General features: G+C 33.9%; 1 protein-coding gene across 2 annotated transcripts in view; it reads left to right on the forward strand.

Moving 5' to 3' along the window:
- The window catches only part of TBC1D19 (TBC1 domain family member 19), a 49,152-nt gene that overhangs the window by 10,673 nt on the left and 19,111 nt on the right, over positions 1-19,368 (forward strand). Inside the window, exons 3-11 of one of the 2 annotated variants that reach the window (XM_062493437.1) lie at positions 452-497; positions 2,214-2,289; positions 6,846-6,920; positions 7,838-7,901; positions 8,843-8,889; positions 10,422-10,532; positions 11,330-11,402; positions 12,223-12,261; positions 14,723-14,835. In XM_062493437.1, the coding sequence (XP_062349421.1) occupies positions 452-497; positions 2,214-2,289; positions 6,846-6,920; positions 7,838-7,901; positions 8,843-8,889; positions 10,422-10,532; positions 11,330-11,402; positions 12,223-12,261; positions 14,723-14,835 (644 nt within the window). The remainder of the gene's footprint in view (positions 1-451; positions 498-2,213; positions 2,290-6,845; positions 6,921-7,837; positions 7,902-8,842; positions 8,890-10,421; positions 10,533-11,329; positions 11,403-12,222; positions 12,262-14,722; positions 14,836-19,368) is intronic. The other variant, XM_062493438.1, reaches the window with a different exon arrangement.

Consider the following 19,368-nt stretch of genomic DNA (forward strand, 5'->3'; position numbering starts at 1 on the left):
ACTTCCATGGAAATACTCTTGAAAATTTTACCTTCAATTAGATTTCCAAGTTGCATTGAAAGTTGTAAGCTATGTTACTATAATGTGAGGATTTTATGATAAATGATCTTGAGATTTATAATCATCAGGAACACTGTGTCTATTAATATTAATTGTTGGTTTAATAAAATGATGGCTTTGAAAAAATAGAATGTAAATTTTTTAACCAAAACTGTATTTTAATTATTTGAACAGCAGGTGGAAATAAAGGACATTTGGTCTCTCTAGAGGTTTCAACTTGCAGTTTTCCTATCTTAATTACATTGAGGTTTCCTTGCCTCTTCCTGTCTCTCTGGTAGGTAGACACGAACTGAGACCAAACATAACTCCAGTGAGTGCAAAGCAGCCTCCGATTGACATTCCATTAGTATTAATTCCTAAAGTTGTCTTGTTGTTTTTTTTATTTTAACAGGTTGGGAAAAGAAGCTTCAGAATGCTGTTTATAGTGAACTCAATGTGTAAGTTTATTTACTATTCACTTCATGAGTTCTACTCACATGATTTACTTTTGATCCATTTGTTTATAGAGGTGTGTAGTTTGTTACTATAAATTGCAGTATTTGTCATAGCAAGGATACCTGCTTAGTTTCTGTTTTTAAAGTGACATTATTTATTTTTCATCCCAGTGAAAATACTGGACTCAGGTGCATTTTAAAGAGTAAGGGAAATAAATATGACCACATTTTGTAGTTTAGCATTTTCCATTTTGCTTTACTTCCAAAGGTACCAAGGCTCACAATATAATGCTTATGTAAATGAGGTAGTTGCTGCAAATGAATTTTAATTGAAGTACTATTACAGCATCGCACATATTTGTTGTATTAATTATTTTTAAAAATCTTTTAAGATATTGGATCTCTAGGCTTCCCAGGTCAGTGCTTGTCATGCTTGGGATATGGTTATAAACACAGTAAAATCGGTCAAGTTTCCTTTTTATTATTGTTCAGCAAACTTTGGATTAGACTTCTGGGAAGCATAATTTTTCTTTACATTCTGGCACAGTGGAAAGGTGGATTTCATAACACATATAGCCATAAAGCTATAAAATAAGAAGTGTGTATGCAAATCTATTTGTGCTAATTTAAATAAGCTTGTTAGAGTTACCAGTTTAGCACATTGTATATTTAGTAGTATGAGGGACTTAGTTTAGCAAAATGCTTCTATCTGTTAGTAAGGATTCATCTTCATCATATCTTCCAGGGAAAAATATTTACCTGTCTCTAGGGCTAATGCACGGAACTAAGCAGCAAAACAATGAAATTAGCCTTTGAAAATTGAAGTTAACTATGAACACCATGATTTCATAAGTGTTGTGGATAAGCCAATAAACAGCAATTCTGAAATCTGTTGGTATTGATTCTCTTTTACGCACTGGGACAGAATAGTCCATAACAAATTTGCAGCAAGTACAAGAATGACCTCATCAATTAAAAATGGGAGGAAATTTGGGGAGGATTTCTCAGAAACATGTTAGGAACTGATAGAATACATTCAAACAGGTAAAAATTCAGGCTAACTATTAAAGAAGCTATGTGTAAATTTTGTTTCCTAAAAAACATGTGAAACATTTAAAATTAAGCTGGATTAAATGTTTGGCAAAAATTCATTGAAAATAACCTGCACTACTGAAACAGAAGCTAGTGTTTTGGTTTGGTTTTTAATTTTTGTACCAGCTTTTATATTTTTTCATAATGCAACTTATGAGTGGATATTCAACTCTGCTTAACACCTCAAGCTTCTAATTACTTTGGACATGTACATGTTCACTGTTGATTTTTAAAAGGAGATCCTCAAAAAAAAAATTGTCTCTTGAAAAAAAATGTGATGACTTGATGAGGGAAAGTTCCAGGGAATCATAAAGATGACATGATGTGAAGAGAATACACTTTTAAAATGCCTGATTTGTTTATGTAATTATTTTATTTTGAAAACTAAAAGGGGGTGAAAAGCTCATGTTGAAATGAATATGTTAATTCTTGCGTATTGTTATCTTATTTGTATCCATAGAATGGGTGAGGGAAAAAATACTTCTAAAAATAATAGTGGATCAACATGCACTTGTGTTTTTGCTAGTGGTCTCACAAAAGAAGTTATATTTAGGTTTACAAATACAGGATTAATTAAGCAAAATAAAACATCAGAATATTTATAGTTTACCATATTTTCTTCTTAAGGTTTCCTATGCCCTGTCATCCTGCAGCACCACCTGAACATATTAAAGAGCCTTTAGCCTATATGAGGAAAGCACAGGTTGGTGGTTATCAATTTTACCATTCATATCAGACCTTTAATTACACTATTTGAGTTTTACGTGGTAGAATGTTTTTGTATTTCTAAGTCTTATACGTGAGGAAAAGCATAGATTTGTAATTGCATCAGAGATAATAGTACTATTGTATATGTGACATTTTACATAGATACAGAAAATGCTCAAGTAATTCTCCAGCCATGAAAAGAGTAGGATATAGTGGCAGGTAGGTGAAAAATTTAGAATAGAGATAACGTGAATATGTCAAAGAAGAGAATTTGGTTTCGTTGAGAAGAAAAAAAGGGTTAGCTGTAGGTAATTTCACTTAGGGTTACAAAAACTTTCTTTTGAAGGGACACAGGCAGTTTCATGATGAAAGATAACATTTGTCTGCAGAGATAGTGAGGTCTTCAGAAAGAAGAGATATATTTAGTGCTTAGAAATGTGCAAGGAAGATGAAAAATATGGAGCTAAGCAGCTTAAGGCATATTGAAGGAGAATAAGAGAAACTGGGCTGTAAAGATTAAATGAGGATTTTTGGTGTCAGGAAAAAATACTTTTGCTTTGTTTATTTATTTTTTGCCAACATATGGCATTTGAAATAAACAAAAAAAAAATCTACATAAAAAGATTTTAGAAAATGAACAAGCTTCAAGAACCTGATCTAACCAAAACATCTGAGGTAGGGATAAAAGTGTATTTAACTCTGCTGTGCCTAGAAATACATTGCAGTGTTCTTTTACAAAATACTCAACAAATTGTGTTACTTTTTCAATCATATTGTTGTTAATTCCCCAAAGTCTTATCTCTCTGTCCTGGGTTCAGTTTTTAGGATTTGGGGCTAAAGATTGCTTTAATCAATTTTTCTTGTGTGGTGTGAATGCCACAATTTGCTGCCTGAAGAGAACCAGTCTTACTAGTTTGTTAATGCAAAAACCACAGAGATATAGCTATATGCAGTTTGTATGAAGCAGTTTCATGGTTTATTATTTTACAAAAGTATATATAATACTTGCAGTGTTTTTAGCTGTATGTAGAAAGGCCTGTTATTCCAGTAGTTTAAAAATGAGCAGGAGAAGTCCTGTTTTTGCTAGTTTCAAAATTCGGTTCCCTATTTCAAAGAGTATTAGTCATCCATCCTCTGGGTGGGTCAACCCTGGTAGGCAGCTCAGCCACTCACTCACTTTCCCCCAGCAAAACAGGAGAGAACCACAAGGGCAGAAGTGACAAATCACTTTACAAAGGCAATTCAATTGGTAAAGCAAAAGCTACACGTGTCAACAAAGCAAAATAGGAATACATTGATTACTTTCCACCATCAGGCAACTTTTGTCCCAGCTTCTTTATTTGGGACATTATGTTTTATGGTCTGGAATATCCCATTGCTCACTAGGGGTCAGCTGTCCTAGCTCTGTCTCCTCCTAATTTCTTGTGCACTCCCAGTCTCCTTGCCATTGGGTAGGTATTAGAGAAGACCTTGAAGCTACGTATGCACTTCTCAGCAATAACTAAAACATTGGTGTGTTATCAACACCCTTTTGGTCACAAATCCAAAAGAAAGCACCATACTAACTACTACGAAGAAAGTTAACTCTATTCCAGCCAAACCAGTAGATACTCTTTCAAACCCTTTCTTGAAATACTGCTCTTTAATAAAGACTTGTGAATCCTTTCCATAGAGAAATTCCTGTAAATTATGGTATCCATGAAATACTAATAAATGCACAGTTAGAGAACTAACATTATCTTTTCTAAAAACAACAAGATCCCTGTGAGTGTTTGATTTTCAAGATGACTCACATTTATCACTGTAGATAATGGGCCTGTAAGAAAACAAGTGTCATCAGAGCAATTGAATCACACCTAGGTTTTGTTTTGTTACTCTTTTTCGATTAAAGATGAATGAACAATGTAAAAAGCTTACAAAATCAGTGTTTTAATGAATTTGTTTGTTTAAACTATTTGGTAATAGCTAAAATACAAGTGTATGGGGTGCTAATGCCTTTTGGGAGAGCGATAAAAGTCCCCATAAAAAATATTGTCCATCTAAGTCATATTTTTTATATTCTATTTTGATTAGATACAGTCACCATTTAAGATGCTGTTCCCATTTTTATAAGTTTGTTGACAATTCCTTTATCCTTTTCTATCTTAATTAATCTTGCTCTACTTCAGAATTCTGGAAATAATGGTACTACTCCCAGAAAACCAACTCTGATAGTTACTGGAATGACTTTGAATCAGTGATTAAAATTATATTAATATTTTTTCTAGAGCAGGTATTAGAATGTTCATGATTAACCATTTTTCTCCTCACATTCTGGTTCTGTTTTCATAGATGGCAGACTGAAGTTTTTATATTGCTTTTTTTTTCTACCTTGGAAGATAACCAGGTTTCTATTGAAGGATAGAGCATTAATGACAATGAGTAGGCTGATAGAATGGTTGGGGTTGGAAGGGACCTTAAAGATCTGGTTTCAACCTTCCCTTGCTCAGAGCCCCATCCAACCTGTCCTTGAACACTTTCTGGCATGGGGCATCCACAGCTTCTCTGGGCAACCTGTTCAATGTCTCACCACCCTCACAGTGAAGAATTCTTGCTCCTATCTCATCTAAACCTACCCTTTCAGTTTAAATCCATTCCCCCTTGTCCTATCACTACATATCCTTATTAATAATCTTTCTCCTCCTCTTCAGGCAGGGTCTTTAGGTATTGGAAACCATTCTGTCATGCTATGAAATGGTTTCCAAATTGCAGCACTACCTTCCTCAGTTTCAGCTATTTTAGTGAATAATTGTGACCATAGCAATCCTAATAGTGTGTTTTCTTAGTGTTGAATTTCTTCATAAGACTAGAGGAAGCATCTTGTTAAATGTATCATTCCATCAATAAAATGACTTTATGAGCTCTGCTTCTGCTTTTTATTTCAGTCAAGAGCAGTGCATTCCGTTTGTGCTCACTTCACTGCTGTCCTAGAGAAGAGGGCACAGTATCTTGCTTGCAAAGGCTGTATAACCCTCTCTTTGGTTTTGTCTTTTTTGCATTTATTTGAATATCTTTTACTGGGTCTTGAAAGCTAAATTATGTCAGTTTATGACTGTGTGTAAGTGGTTTATTACCAACATGTTGCATCCCCAGTGTGATAAGTGAATTAATGTCTGGTGTGGCAGCTGTAAGTCACTCCTAAGAATACCTGTGTATTCTCCAATGCCACTTTCTTATCTTATATTGCCTAGTAATCTTTATGCTCTCTCATTTCTTATTTCTCTGGCAACAAAACCCCTCTTCTTGGCAAAATAGTAAATGCTTGATACTACCACTTTGTGAGAGGTGAACCAGTTTGTGGCATGGTGTTGTGTAAGTGCAGCATTTGAAAGGAATTTAAATATGATAATACAGTTAAATAAAAAAAATATTTACAGAGTGTGATAAAAAGTATGCAATCTGGAAAACATTCCTTACAGTCAAAACTCAGATCTGTTTTGTTTATGCCAAAGGAAGTGAAAGGATGACTTGGTTGTGAGGAAAGATTTCTAGTGAAAGATAGTTATTTTTTGATGGAAAAAGGTATGAGAGGATTTTGTAAATGAAAGCTAAAATGAAAAAGACTTTTTTTTTTTAACAGAAAAATTGAACATCTGCCCTTCCTTTCATTTGCTTCCTCTCTAATAAACTGCAGCCTCTTTTTGGATGGAACGTTGAGGAGTGTAGTTAAACAGTAACTAACTGTTGTAAAATTTGTGTTTAGAGCAAATTACAAATAATAAGTAGAACTAAATGAAATTAAGAGGAGTCTTTGCATTCATGTGATCAAGGTCTGGCTTGTCATCCATTGAAAACTAAATTAAGTATAAAACCCACCAGTGGTGCTGTAATCATGGAAGCAAAGTACTGAGTCCATTGGCAAGGAAGTCAATACTAATTGACATTAACTTCAGAGGAGTTAGCTGTGGAGTAGGCACTACTGAAGCCTAATGCAATTACCAGAAGAATCTGGTTGCTTTTTAAACTGGCCACTGAGGTTTCTCTGATTAGACAACTATTTCCTGAGCATTGTGTTAGAAATAAAATATTTTTTAAGCATTACAGATTACCAGATTTCTAACTTGCCTTAATTTCTGACCTCTAAGATATTTTTTGTGGAGAAAGACTGCCAGTCTCTTCAGGCCCCAAAGTGGAGGAGGCATTTGCTATGCACGGTTGATTGACCTCTTATAATTGAAAAAAATGTTAAAGGTTGGTCTGCAAAGAAGCTTGGTCATTAGGCATATATAAAAATCAATAATTGTGAAATACATGCTTTTTAAAAGATCTGAAATATGAATGACTAAATTTTCTGGTTCTTTTTTGTGTTGTAAAGAATTAAATCTATTTGATCTATTGTTTCCATGTAAAGAAGCATGTAAATATTCCCTTCATATGTTTGCAGATGTGGTCAGTGACCCTTGATATCCTTTCATATATATCTCATCTCAAAAAAAATGCTTGTTATTACACAATAAATTCCGTTTCAGGAAAAATAAATTCCTTATAATTTATCTTTTGTGTGTATTTTAGGGAAGCTGGGAGAAGCGAATTCTGAAAAGTCTGAACAGCATGTGCACAGAACTCAATATCCCACTAGCACAGAAGGTAATGTATTGTTAATTTTCTGTTTTCAGAATGACATTTTCTCTGAAATTAGGCCTCGTCTTGCACACTTATAATGTAATCTTCATTTTAGACATGTTTACAAAGAGCTGCAGGTTCCATTTCTAAATAATTTTAATGCAGATTAATTTTCAGAGATGCTGGCAATGAATGCATCAGCTCAGCTTGGGAGAAGATGAAGGCTCTAGGTAGATTTTCCTCTTTGCTGTTGCAGGAATTATCCTCTTGAGAGAGCAGCATTTTGGAAAGTTAATTATTGTGTTCGTTGGTCTTGACAGAGCATTTTGTGTGCAGACTCAGCTGTATAACTTGTGCAGCCTGTCTGCAGTACAGATCAGCTTTGTGTGCAGAAAAGGCTGTGGTTGAACTGGTACCTGAGGAGAGAGAGATACTGGTACATTGCTGATTCTGTTTGTCATTCATTCTAGTCTGGTTTATTGTGTTTGTTGTTTTGTTGTTTGTTTGTTTGTTTGTTTTAATAGGCTTTAATTTTAAAGATGATTGGAATTAGGGAGTAACGTTAGAATGTTTTGCTCCTTCTCCTGTTATACCTCGGTGATAAGTGGCAGAACCTCTATGGTCCGTCATGAGCTAAAGGATGTATTTGGTTTTTATGACTGCCAGGGACAGAAATTTGATAGAGTGCAACAGCTCTATGGTATGGGCAATAAATCTTCAGTAACACGAAATTGAGTTCTAAATATTCTAAATTCATTACTAAATAGTTGAAACTATTTAGTGGGCATCTTTCCTTCTGGGAACTGGAACTTGGGCTTTCTACAGTGTAATGTACCTTCAGGGTAGGGATAATTTGCAAGCAAGTAAGTTTTATTGCTATTTTGTAAAACATTGCATTAATGTGTAGTTGAAAAGAAGATATACTTTTTTGTGCCTTTCAGAGGCCTGTAAATGAACAAAAAGAACTACTTAATAAATGGAATGAAATGGGAACTGATGAGCCAGGTAAGGTCAACTAAATTTGCATGCATTAAATTTTTGTACATAGAAAGGCAGCATTCACATCTTACTTACCAGTCAAAGGTTAACCTAATCTCCTCAAGGCAAATTGATTTTGATCTTTGTTTCATTGGTAATGTGTCATTATGCATCAGTGAATACTTATTTCATTGTTACTTTGTTTCAAGTTGTACTAACATTGAATCATTACTGAGAGGTTATTGTAAAATACTCCCTATTCCAGTGCTTTAGAGATATATTCAGCTAGGACACAGCTCCTCTTAGTGTAAACTCAGGCTAACAGAAAATGTTCAGAACTATGGATAATTAAGCTCAGATGTTTTTTTTGACAAAAGATAACTCTTGCACAGAATAATCGGTGATATTATACTTTGGGAGAGCAAGGCTAACTCTCCTGCTAGTTCACAGCCAAGTTCCTTAAAAAGAATTTTGCAGAGGTGCTGGTTTGTATCACACTGCCACCTCTCTGATGGCAAACACTTTTAATGGATTTTTTAGTACTGCTCCTCAGTTTTCATTTGACAGCAGTACGTGTAATTCAACAACCTTAGCTGTTAAAAAATACGCTGCTTTTGAAACTCATATCTTTCTGAAGTCCAAGAATTATTCAGTCTAAGCACTTATTAAGATTAACTAAAAGCTTCTTGTGACTACTGTTCACTTCATGGAATCATAGAATAGCTTGGTCTGGAAGGGACCTTGAAGAACACCCTCCTCTTCATTTATCTGGGGTTTACAAAAATACGGCAATTATCAGTAGCATAATCAGGACAGAGTATGTGGTGGTTGTTGCCATGATTTTTGTGATGATTTTATTTTGGTCTTTGCTCTAATATGGTGTTTAAATTTCTAAATTGAGTTATAGATATGGCACATTTTTTTTGATCTTTTGGTTTTAACATAGTGTCGTTGAAATCTTACTTCAGATCTAAGTCTTTTCCGGCCTGTTTATGCACCTAAAGATTTTCTTGAGGTAAGCCTTTATGAAACAATACTCAGCCATTGGCTTGTATCCATTATAGTCCTTTATGTGAAGTGGGAAAAATAGTTGCTAAGTGTATTTCATGCTAGTTGTCTTTTACAGCAAGTGAAATTTGGCATGGTTTTTATGAATCCATATTTGGTTTACAAAACAAAACACTATTGTCCCTTTTGTTTTTTTAAACTGCAGTGATAAACTTCCCTAAAGCATAGTCTGGGCCTAACTTTTTTTCCTCAGAAGAAGATTCTCAACTGATTTTTTAAACCATTTTGCATTCTAAATTCCAGTATATTAAGCTCATCAGTCACAATATGTGAAGGTAATAGACTGTTTGATAGTAGATTGCACTTGTGTGCAGTTGAAATTGTAGGTCATCTAGGAAGCTTGTAAAAGATCAAATATGAAACAGGACTGTGTGAAATTTCAAGGCTTTTGTGTGTAATCAAACTAAATCTTTAAAAATGGTGACTGTGGACTCCTTAAAGTCTTAAATGTCAGTACTATTCATCATTTTCTATGACTAAAGCACAGAACATCATAGTAAAACAGTACTTATTGTATATTACTCCTTTTGTTCAGTTAATCAAAATAATGTTGAAAATGTTTTATTTATTTTGTTTTCCATTGTTGTACTGACAGCCATGGTGTATTTTTAATCTTGTATCTGTAAATAAACACATCTTTTTTTTTAGCTTTATTCAGTGACCCTCATGATCACTCTTTTTTTTATACTGTTTTCTTTCCAGAGTTTGCAGTTTCTTTAAATTAACAAGTCTGACAGTGAGATTGTATGGTATTAGAATATTTACAAGAGTGAAAATTGTAGAGGTATAGTGTTATGAAAGAATTTCATAAGAGCTGGAAATTCATGTTACAAATCATGAATCATCATCATCATATCAAAATCTATACCTTGGAATAACAGTATGTAAGAGACTATAAATTCCTTTATAGATCACACTAACTTACCTTGACATAATTCCTTGTCCTTTAAATTATATTTAAGTTTCCAATTCTGTAATTTCTTTTTCTTATATGAAAGAAGATATTTTGATATATTATTTAGTAAGGAATTATTTTAGTAGCAAATTATGTAGCACTTGCGGTAGAAGCTCTGTAAGATTGCAGTGTAAGAAGATGGATAAAAATTCTTTCAGAGAAAAGTAACACTGAAGAATATCCTGGATACTGTAGCCATCAGAAATATATAACTTGGCATACCTTAAATGAGGAAGTAAATTTTAGTCAAGACATTACTATGTAGCCAGCACTTAAGTGCTTGTATTAAAAATAATTTCTGCTTTTTTATTGAGCTGACTTTTCAAAGTAGACTATGTTGGCTTCCTTAAAATTTGAATACTTTTTGGTTTTGAAAATGTTGAGATGTAATTTGATAATTTGCATCTACATATATATATAAGCTGTGGGAAATGATTTTATGCTGAATATGCTGTTTGTAATGCTGATGATGTTGAGAAGAGTTCTGGATGTAAGCAAGAAATGATGGAGCTGCAATTTTTAAGGTACTGATGAATCTTCGAAACCCAAATTATGAAAATGGAGAGCAGCCTAGTTTCAAAAATCATCTGGGACTAATTCAGGTTCCCTTAAAAGTTAAAGATATTCCAGAATTGGTAAGTATATTTTTTCTTATAAGAGTTTTCAGTAAGAGTTATTTTTTCTTGCTAATGAAAATTATTCTAAGAACTAAAAAAGAATATTAGTATCATCATAAATTTCTCCTTTTGAAAGTAAAAATCAATCTAAATATGTAGCTAAATTACAGAGCATAAAGAAATCCTATTAAAAAAAATAATGAAAAACAAAACAAACAGAAAAATTTTCTGCCAGTAGGGAAGTTTTCATTTTATGCCACACAGGTTTAATTTGTGCCAGAAATACACTTCTGTACCTGTTATTCACTTAATTACTTTCTTCTGTACAAGAAACTTCAAATTTGTAGCACATTGAACAAGATCAGTAGCCTGACAATGAGTTAGCTTCTGACTTTCTTCTCAATAGAATTTTAAATCCCTTTATTGTGAGGTTGTAAATGAAAAGAAATATTTGGATACTAGTGTATTATATAGGAGAGTTTTTCTAAATGCTTCAGTGATGAGACTCTTGGAGATTTTATGCTAGTAAAACTTTCACCTGGGTTGGAATAGAAATGGGAATTAGAGATCCTTAACCTGATCATTCATTCACCACTTCACTACATCCAGGTGTAGCTCATACTTGCCATGCAAACTGAGCCTTATAATTAAAACTAGAGTAAGAATTGATGTGAGATTCTATTTCAAATGTATGCATTTAGAAAAACTTAATTTGGTTCAGAAAAATATTCACATTAAGCCTTTCAGAAGAAATCTCAAGTGATTTAGAGAATTAAGCATATTAATTACTTTGTTATGGTTCTGTTCCTTTTCAGAAAGAAGACTTTAGTGAACTAGGCTTAAATATAGGACAGCTGGGTATTGATGATTCAGCACAAGTGCCTCCTGGTAAGCTACTGCCATGCTCCAGTCATTCAAACAGAACACTAATGAGCAGAATCCTTCGAAATTATAAAAAAAAAAATGTGTATTTTTCCCCATAGTAAACCATAAATATTTGTTCTGTAACTATGATTGTAGTGATTTTAGTGGTAAAATATAGCTAACAATAGAAAACATCGCATATATGTAGAGTCAAATTGGGAGAAGATTTAAAGTCATCACATTAAGGAGAGATTACATTAATTTCAATATGTTTGAACACTTCAGGATCTAGAGAACCACATTGCCTGTTTCCAGAAATACAGAAATTATCAGTAAATATTAATCCCCCTAACAGATAGGCGTATTTATATGTATGTACACAAATGTACATACAAACATATTTAAAATAAATGTTGTCAAGAAAATATTACAGGACATATCCATATATTAATATTCAGTAACTTAAATAGTGTATAATCTCTGTTGGTTTTCCATGTGTGCATCTATTGCTGTAGGAAGAGGTTTTAAAATGATCTTTCTACATAAAAATGGAAATCAATGTAGTATCACAAGATTTTTCTTCTTGAGTGGAAACTAGCCTAAATGAAAAGCATGTCGTATAATGCTGCTTTGATATTTGTAGTTTTGAAACACAAAATTAAACACAAAATTAACACAAAAATGTTTTTGGAAAACAACTTTGATGCAGGTTAACTTTTAGTGATGTTAGCAGTAAATAGCAACTGAATGTAATGATGTGTGGTAAAAATACAAAATACATTATCAGTTGGAGTGTCTTTTTCATTTATCTTTTGCCATGCTTTTCTGTGTCTTTATTTTCTAGAGTTCTTTGAAAATGAACATGTACATGTTGGGCAGAAAGGTACGGATCTGTTTTTATTGTAATAAAATGTGAGTAGTTAAGAACGCATATAGTAAATTTGTGTTTGCATATACCTCTTAGAATTTTAAGAACTTAAACTAGCACAAGGCATTATCAGTAATACCATTGTAATTTAGATAGAAAATCATTAATACCATTAAACAAATATTTGCAGTCTACCAGTAGCTACCAGATAAAAAGCTCCACATATATTTTGATTAACACAAAATAGGAAGCACATTGACACCTTTTTTGGTGACAACTTAACTTGTTCCACTACTGAATTTCAGTTTAAAATCAAAATTCTGTGGAGTCCCTTCTCTGCACACAAAGTTCCCATTACTGTAAGGGGATCTATGCCTTTGTGTCAGAGGAGTCTTTTCTAATAATCAGTTGCAGTTGTGGAATATTGCAGTACTTAGCCACTATTCACTTACTTGTCTCTCTATACTGCTTTTTCTGAAAAGTTCCAGGCTTGTTTTTGTAGGTTAAGAAATAATGTACATAAGGAAGGGGAAGTTAAAAGAAGTAATAATTTAATAGTTTAAGTTTACTTATAGAAGAAACATACAAGGAATAGTTGAAATTCACCAATATTTACTCATTATTGTCTCTTCTGATTCCTGCTGAACATTAGCATCCAAGGGTAAAATAGGCAGGCTACTGTCCCAAAAGTGCTTCATCCTAATTTTTTTTGTTGCAGTAATAATACAGTGATCTTCCTTTCTTCCTTTCTTCCTTTCTTCCTTTCTTCCTTTCTTCCTTTCTTCCTTTCTTCCTTTCTTCCTTTCTTCCTTTCTTCCTTTCTTCCTTTCTGTTTTGTTGTCATCTTTCTGTCCCACTCTGTCAATTTTCTAATTCAAGAACAACTCATTAGATACTGTCCACCTCTCTGTTCTTTTCCCATTCTTCCAAATAAACTATATTTTCTGGACTTCTTGAGCCATTCATCCGACTCCTTGTTGTCGTTCATATTCATCATCTCTTGTCTATACTGAGCAGCTCTATTCTAGAGAATACCTTAGCTTTCCCTATATTCAAAGACTAAAAATTTGTAAATATGTAAGTTAAGTGCCTTGACCATAAAATGAAATCCCTTTTCATTCAGTGGGAATCCTGCTGCATGCTCTAATAGGTAGTTGTTAGCTATGACTTTGTTTGCCACTGAGGTCTTGATTTTGCTTTTATGTTAGATGTATTGCTAAGTCTGAGGTTTTTATTTTGTCGTGTTTAGTAAAACCCATCTTGTATATACCAGAACTACTTTTTAATATCTTGTATGTCAGTTTTTCTTTGGAGAGTGTAGGACTTTTTTTTTGGAGAGTGTAGGGGTTTTTTGCCCTCTTCATGCAGGAACAAAGCATCATAGAAATGTATGTGTTAGAGCTCTGCAAGTTAAACAAAAATTGGCAAGCTGGTCTATTCAGTATTTAGGCAAAAAGGGAAGAAAAGAAAAATCAATTAGATGCATATTTAATTCCAAACCTTGTCCTTCTAAGTCTTATTACAGCAGGTATTGTGAATGTCAAATTCAGTGAGATATAGAAAAGCAAGCTGTTTCATAGACACTTCAGAAAAATTAGAGAATATGGATTTGGAAACTTCCAAGTAGCAGTCAAACACCAATGTAATGTTGAGATAATAACACAGAAATTTTTCCCAACTCTCTCTCTTTTGTGAAAGACATTTTGAGTATGAGGGTACACATACCCTTGATGAGGAACACTTTTACCAGATTATGATAGCTGAAGATGCATGTCTTTCAAGTTTATAAATTTAAGTAGGAGATTATCTGTTCTATGGTATATACAGTACTGTATTCAGCATGAGGCCCTTGTGACAGAGTAGCCTAAAGCTTCACAACAGTGACCCAAATAAGCAAACCTGTCAGCAGTAGAGTATTTATTTTATGTCAATATGAAGGTAAACCAACATCTTTCAAGGTCTTTATCCTCTAGAGTAAATATACCAATAATGAGAAAACATGACAGTACACTCTGGAATGGAAAAGTCCGGCCCCACAGTTATCTGTGAAGATACTCATATAGCTAATATGAAAAGAAGGGAGGCACAAAAAGAAAGCCAGAATGAGTGGCGTTCTCCTATTTGAACTGATATACCTCTCATAGTTAAACCAGGAGTATTTTGTGGCTATAAATGGCTACTTGTTCTGCATGATGACAGCTTAGTAGCTGCAACTAGCCTTGATATAGTCACATGTCCTATAGTGTGTGATATAGTCACTCAGTGCTATTTTATGACAGAATGTAGTACAGCCTTGCTGATTAATACCAATTGTCTTGTTTCCCAAGGAATTACTTAAAAATTGTATTGTAGAAACCAGATCTTTTCAGTATTTTCTTATCAGTTAATACTTACAGCATGGTAAACCAATTTTTAAAGTTAAAAGGTATTTGATAGAAATCTTACATCAATTCTTTACCTGCTTTGTTTCTTACAGTTTTGGCAGAGCAAGATAGTGCTGCAGCTCAGCAGTATGTTCGTCAGGGATGTCCAACAGCACTCCGAGCTGATCTGTGGGCCCTTATTCTTAACATTTCTAATCAGCCAGAGGTAAGTAGCAAAGGAAGAGTAAAATGTAAAGACTAGGTGAGAGCACAAAAGTGCAAGCACGTATCTTCTAGTGATATTTTTTCCAAAATAGAAACGCTCTAAGGAGTTGTCACAGAAACTGATACATGGTTTAAAAAGCTCTGTGCTGTGGTAAAGTCTTTGCCATTCTTCCTAATTTTAACAGATATGTGAAAAAAAAATACAACAAATTATTCAATTGATCTGACTGTCTCATGAGATTTTCCTATATGATACTGACTTTTTTAGAAGGGGGCAAGGAAAAAGATTTGAGAAGAAGACTGAACCTCTCATATCTTTCCTAAGTTTTATAAAAAGATGTGTTAGATCTTTTTCCTGGTTGTTTGACCCTGTCATCATAGGCATTTACATATCATAAATTGCTTTGTGTATTATGGCATATACTCTGCATATGCGCAATCAAAAAGACTTAGAGAGAAGCTAGTAAGATGTGGGTTGTTTCTATGTTCCCTTGTACAGCAACAGTTTTTCATTTTACCTTGTATTTGATGCAAGTCCTCAACAATGAAACCTTTTGCAGTATCTAAAGTCATGACATAGTTATTATATTTAACACACCTTGCAAAGTTCAATCCCTCTTTAAGGTCTTTGCATAATTGGGGAAACTTTGATGTGAGGCTTTTATATGTGCATAATAATTTACCTTGTGGTAACTTTTATGCACTTAGCAAATTATATTTGTCAGCTACAGATGAAAAAGAAAAGAAAAATATGTACACACACATTATTCGGAGACTGAGTAGAGTAGAAGTTTTCCTTCAGGAGGCATTCTGCTGGATCCAGAGCCTTGAGACTGAACTGAATAGATTGTGTGCAGGGAATTAGTGGTGGGACAGTACTTTGTGATGATGCTGAAAGAGATCTAGAAAGATGAGGGGAAGTGGTTAGAAAATTATATAGATTACACTGAGACAAAGTAATAATGGCAGATAAAGTGATGCAGATTGGGAAATTAGTCTACTACTTTGTGATTGGTGAAATAAAGGATTGAAAAACAGTGAAATACAAAATGCACCCTCAGTCCCCATAAAAAACAGAAATTATCAAGTTGAGACAAGATACACTATGTTGTGAGGTAAGTCCATGTAAATGTTTTTCTGTCATTCAAAACTGAAGCTGTTCTTCTAATGTAACAGCTGTCATAATCTTCTGTCTTCTTTTCCAAGACTGTTTTTGCATAACATTTTTTATTCTGGGTTCTAAGTTAAAGTTATTTTATGGACTTTGAGTACATGTGTTTAAAAGGTCCATTTTCTGGGTGAGACTTAGCAGACTGCCCAGGGATCAGGTAGAATAGCATGTGAGTTGCCACAACTATGCTACAAGCTGAATAGCCATGGTTCAGTTTAAGCATTACATTTACTAATGTTTCTTACACAGAAGTAAGCTATGACTACTGCCAAAATGCTAACACCCTGAGATGTTCTTCTTGCACAGACTGAATACATGGCTTTATTCTTTGTAAAGTGTAGCAAAACAGTTTCCATATACAAGTAGCTGTTTCATGATCTGCTGAATTTCACATAGACTTTATGTATTTGTCTAACACTTCTTTTCTTTACCTCTTGTGAATAATTTCTCTGCTGGAGTTGAGTTGTCTGCTTGCAGACATTCCTTACTGTAGTATTTCTGATTTGCAATTTAGGCTCTGTTACATTTACAGCTGTATGAATCTCTAAATCACATGAACTGTGAATTTCCTTTCTTTAATGTGAAACATTATGATGGTTTAGTATGGGCAGCATTGTGTGGGCTAGCATCCAATATTGTTGTTTGGAAAATTTTATTCAGTAAAGCTCAGCCTCTGTATAAAGCTAATATACAGCCAAGCAAGGGATGATACTAACAATCTAGCATTGTAATCATAAAAATGATGAACTGTGAGCTCGGTATGCAGGATTATTTAGAAATGTATAAACACATTACCTGACAATGAATTCATTTCATTTGTAATGGTACACTTTAGAGGAACTGTGTTAAAAGAGCCTTTTTAAGGTTGCAAAGACAAACATTTGGAGGTGAACAGTGTCACAGTTAATATTGTCTGTGTAAACAGTCCAATTTGCTGTATATATATGTTAATCATATGACCTTGAATCACAGAATCACAGTTATTTCCTATGGGATGTCTGTCTTATTGCACGAAATGGATGGCACACACTTACTGAGAATTTGTTCCTTCTGTTCATAGTGTTACACGATTGTTTATTCCCTGCATGCTACTGAAACAGTGCTTAGGAAGGAAATTTGTTCATTATCTGATAGTTTTTTCTTCCCCTCTATTTTTTTTTAGTTAATAGGTGGAAAATCTTAATTCTGAAAATTCCAGCATGCAAAAATTGGTAATACTTTACTTTGCTGTAGGTTTTACTGAATATAGTTTCCAAGATTTAACAATGTAATGAATAGGTGAGGTGATAAGTTCATAATGGGTATTATGTATATCTGCCTTCTCAGAGGGGTTTTTTAGATTAGGATCAGTAGCCAAAGGTTCCCACTGTACCATTCAAAGAGCAGAAAACCCAGTTACAGTAACAGACTGTCATCATCTTTGGCTGGAGATGTACTTTACAAGGAGATTTCACAGATCTCTGGTAAAAGGAGAATAAGCTTTGGACCTTTTTCAAGTATTTACCAGGAGGGTCTTCCTTTAATTCATTTATCTGTTTTCTCTTTATGTAATCTGATTAGGTTTTTGTTTTGTCCTTGTTGGATTTGAGAGTCAAATGCAAGAGGCAAATGCAATAGTGCAATCCCATGGCAAGGGTCACTAAAAATGGGTCATGACCTGCTAACAGTTCATCAGTGAAAGTGTAGCTCAAGTGCCAGGGATTTCATGACAGAACTCAGGTGGACTTACTGTGCCCACACAGAGACTGCTGCGTAATCCAAACCTTTATTTCAGAGAAGGTGAATATCCAGATTCTGCTTGAAGTAGCTTTGCTGGGTTCTGCTGAAAGATACTGTTCTCTCTTGCCCATGAGCTCCTTTCAGACCTCCCTTACGCTCTCAGGTGGATACAGTATGAATGTTTTGGGTGAAATTTTGGGTTGTGGCTCTGTAAGGTCAAGGTTGGTCTCTTATATCCTGAAGTGTACTTTATTTCAGTTTGGAAAGAGAAGTATATTTGGAGGTGTGGTATAAAAGTATATAATTTTCAGAAAAGCTGCAGTCTATATAAAAATACAACATATTTTTAAAAGAGAAAATGTTTACAAATCAATGTTGCATGAAGATTTTGCAGACAATAAAGAAATGTTGAATAAGATGAAAATGCTAAGATTTTTGTTTTATAACTGAAAACATTTTAAATAATGTAAGAAATATAACACATTTTTGGACACTCCTGAAGCTTGTCAGTAGTGGAATTTCTCATCTGGTGGAAGAAGTGCAGCCAATAAATAGCAAAAGAAGAACTTGAATCTTTTTTAAAGGCTGAGTGAGGCTCTTAAAATATTCCTCACTGTCAAAGTGAGAGACTGATCACCAGAGTCTTGTGTCTTGAAAGTAAATCTTGTTTATGATTCAGATCTAAGGAATAAATCTATTAATACAGCATCAATCACTAGCCTCTTGTCTTACTAAGAGACATGGGCAAGATCTCTTGTAGCCAAGTTGTGGCTGAAAATCTGGCATGCTTCCCAAACCCATCTTCATTTTGCATCACAGCAATCACAATTTAAGACAGAATGAATGGCAAGTAATGAGTTAAAATCTTTATTCCTAGAATGGTTACAGTTGTCTTAGCTTTGCAAGTCTTTTTAAAATGATTTCTGATTTGTTTCCTGAACCTTTTTTGCATGGGTTCTATTTCAAGTGAACAGCTTGTCCTTCTGGTCTTCTTCTGGTTTGCCCTGGAAGGGACCTTAAAGATCATCTCATTCCAACTCCCTGACCATGCGTTTTAGTTTTGAGTTTTTTCGTTTTTCTGTTTTTGGTTGGTTTTTTTTGTTTGTTTGTTTGTTTTTGTTTTTTTTTTAATATTAGTTTCTCGTGTTTTAATATAGACAGTCATTGGAGATGGCAAAAAAAATGTTACTCATTTGGCAATGTTATACTTGACTGAACTACAGTATTGACGCTTTAAAATGATGACTTGGGTATTTGAGTAGTTCTTTGTAGATTCGAAGAACAGAATTCTATGTTCATACTGCAGATACTTTGCATTTAGTAAATATTTATGTCTGATCCTTCCTAAAGAAATAGCATAATATTTATACCTCCCCTTTTCTGTTTCTCAAAAGGAAAATTTTCCCTGTGGGAGGCATCAGTACTTAGTAAATTCAGTAAATTAGTAAAGCTTTTGTCCTCATTTCATCTTAGCAGTTTAGCAATATGTTAATTCTAATAGTTTCTAAGTGTGTACTATTCACCATTCTCTCTCTCTCTCAAGATTTCATCTTACTTCCCACTTGTTCTTCAGTCCTTACTCTGGACTTGTATTTATCAAAGAAATCAGCAGTAAATCTGTGAAGTTTGGAATATACAAATATT

This window comes from Cinclus cinclus, chromosome 5 (genome assembly GCF_963662255.1).
Source record: "Cinclus cinclus chromosome 5, bCinCin1.1, whole genome shotgun sequence".
In the NCBI taxonomy this organism is placed as follows: Eukaryota; Metazoa; Chordata; class Aves; order Passeriformes; family Cinclidae; genus Cinclus; species Cinclus cinclus.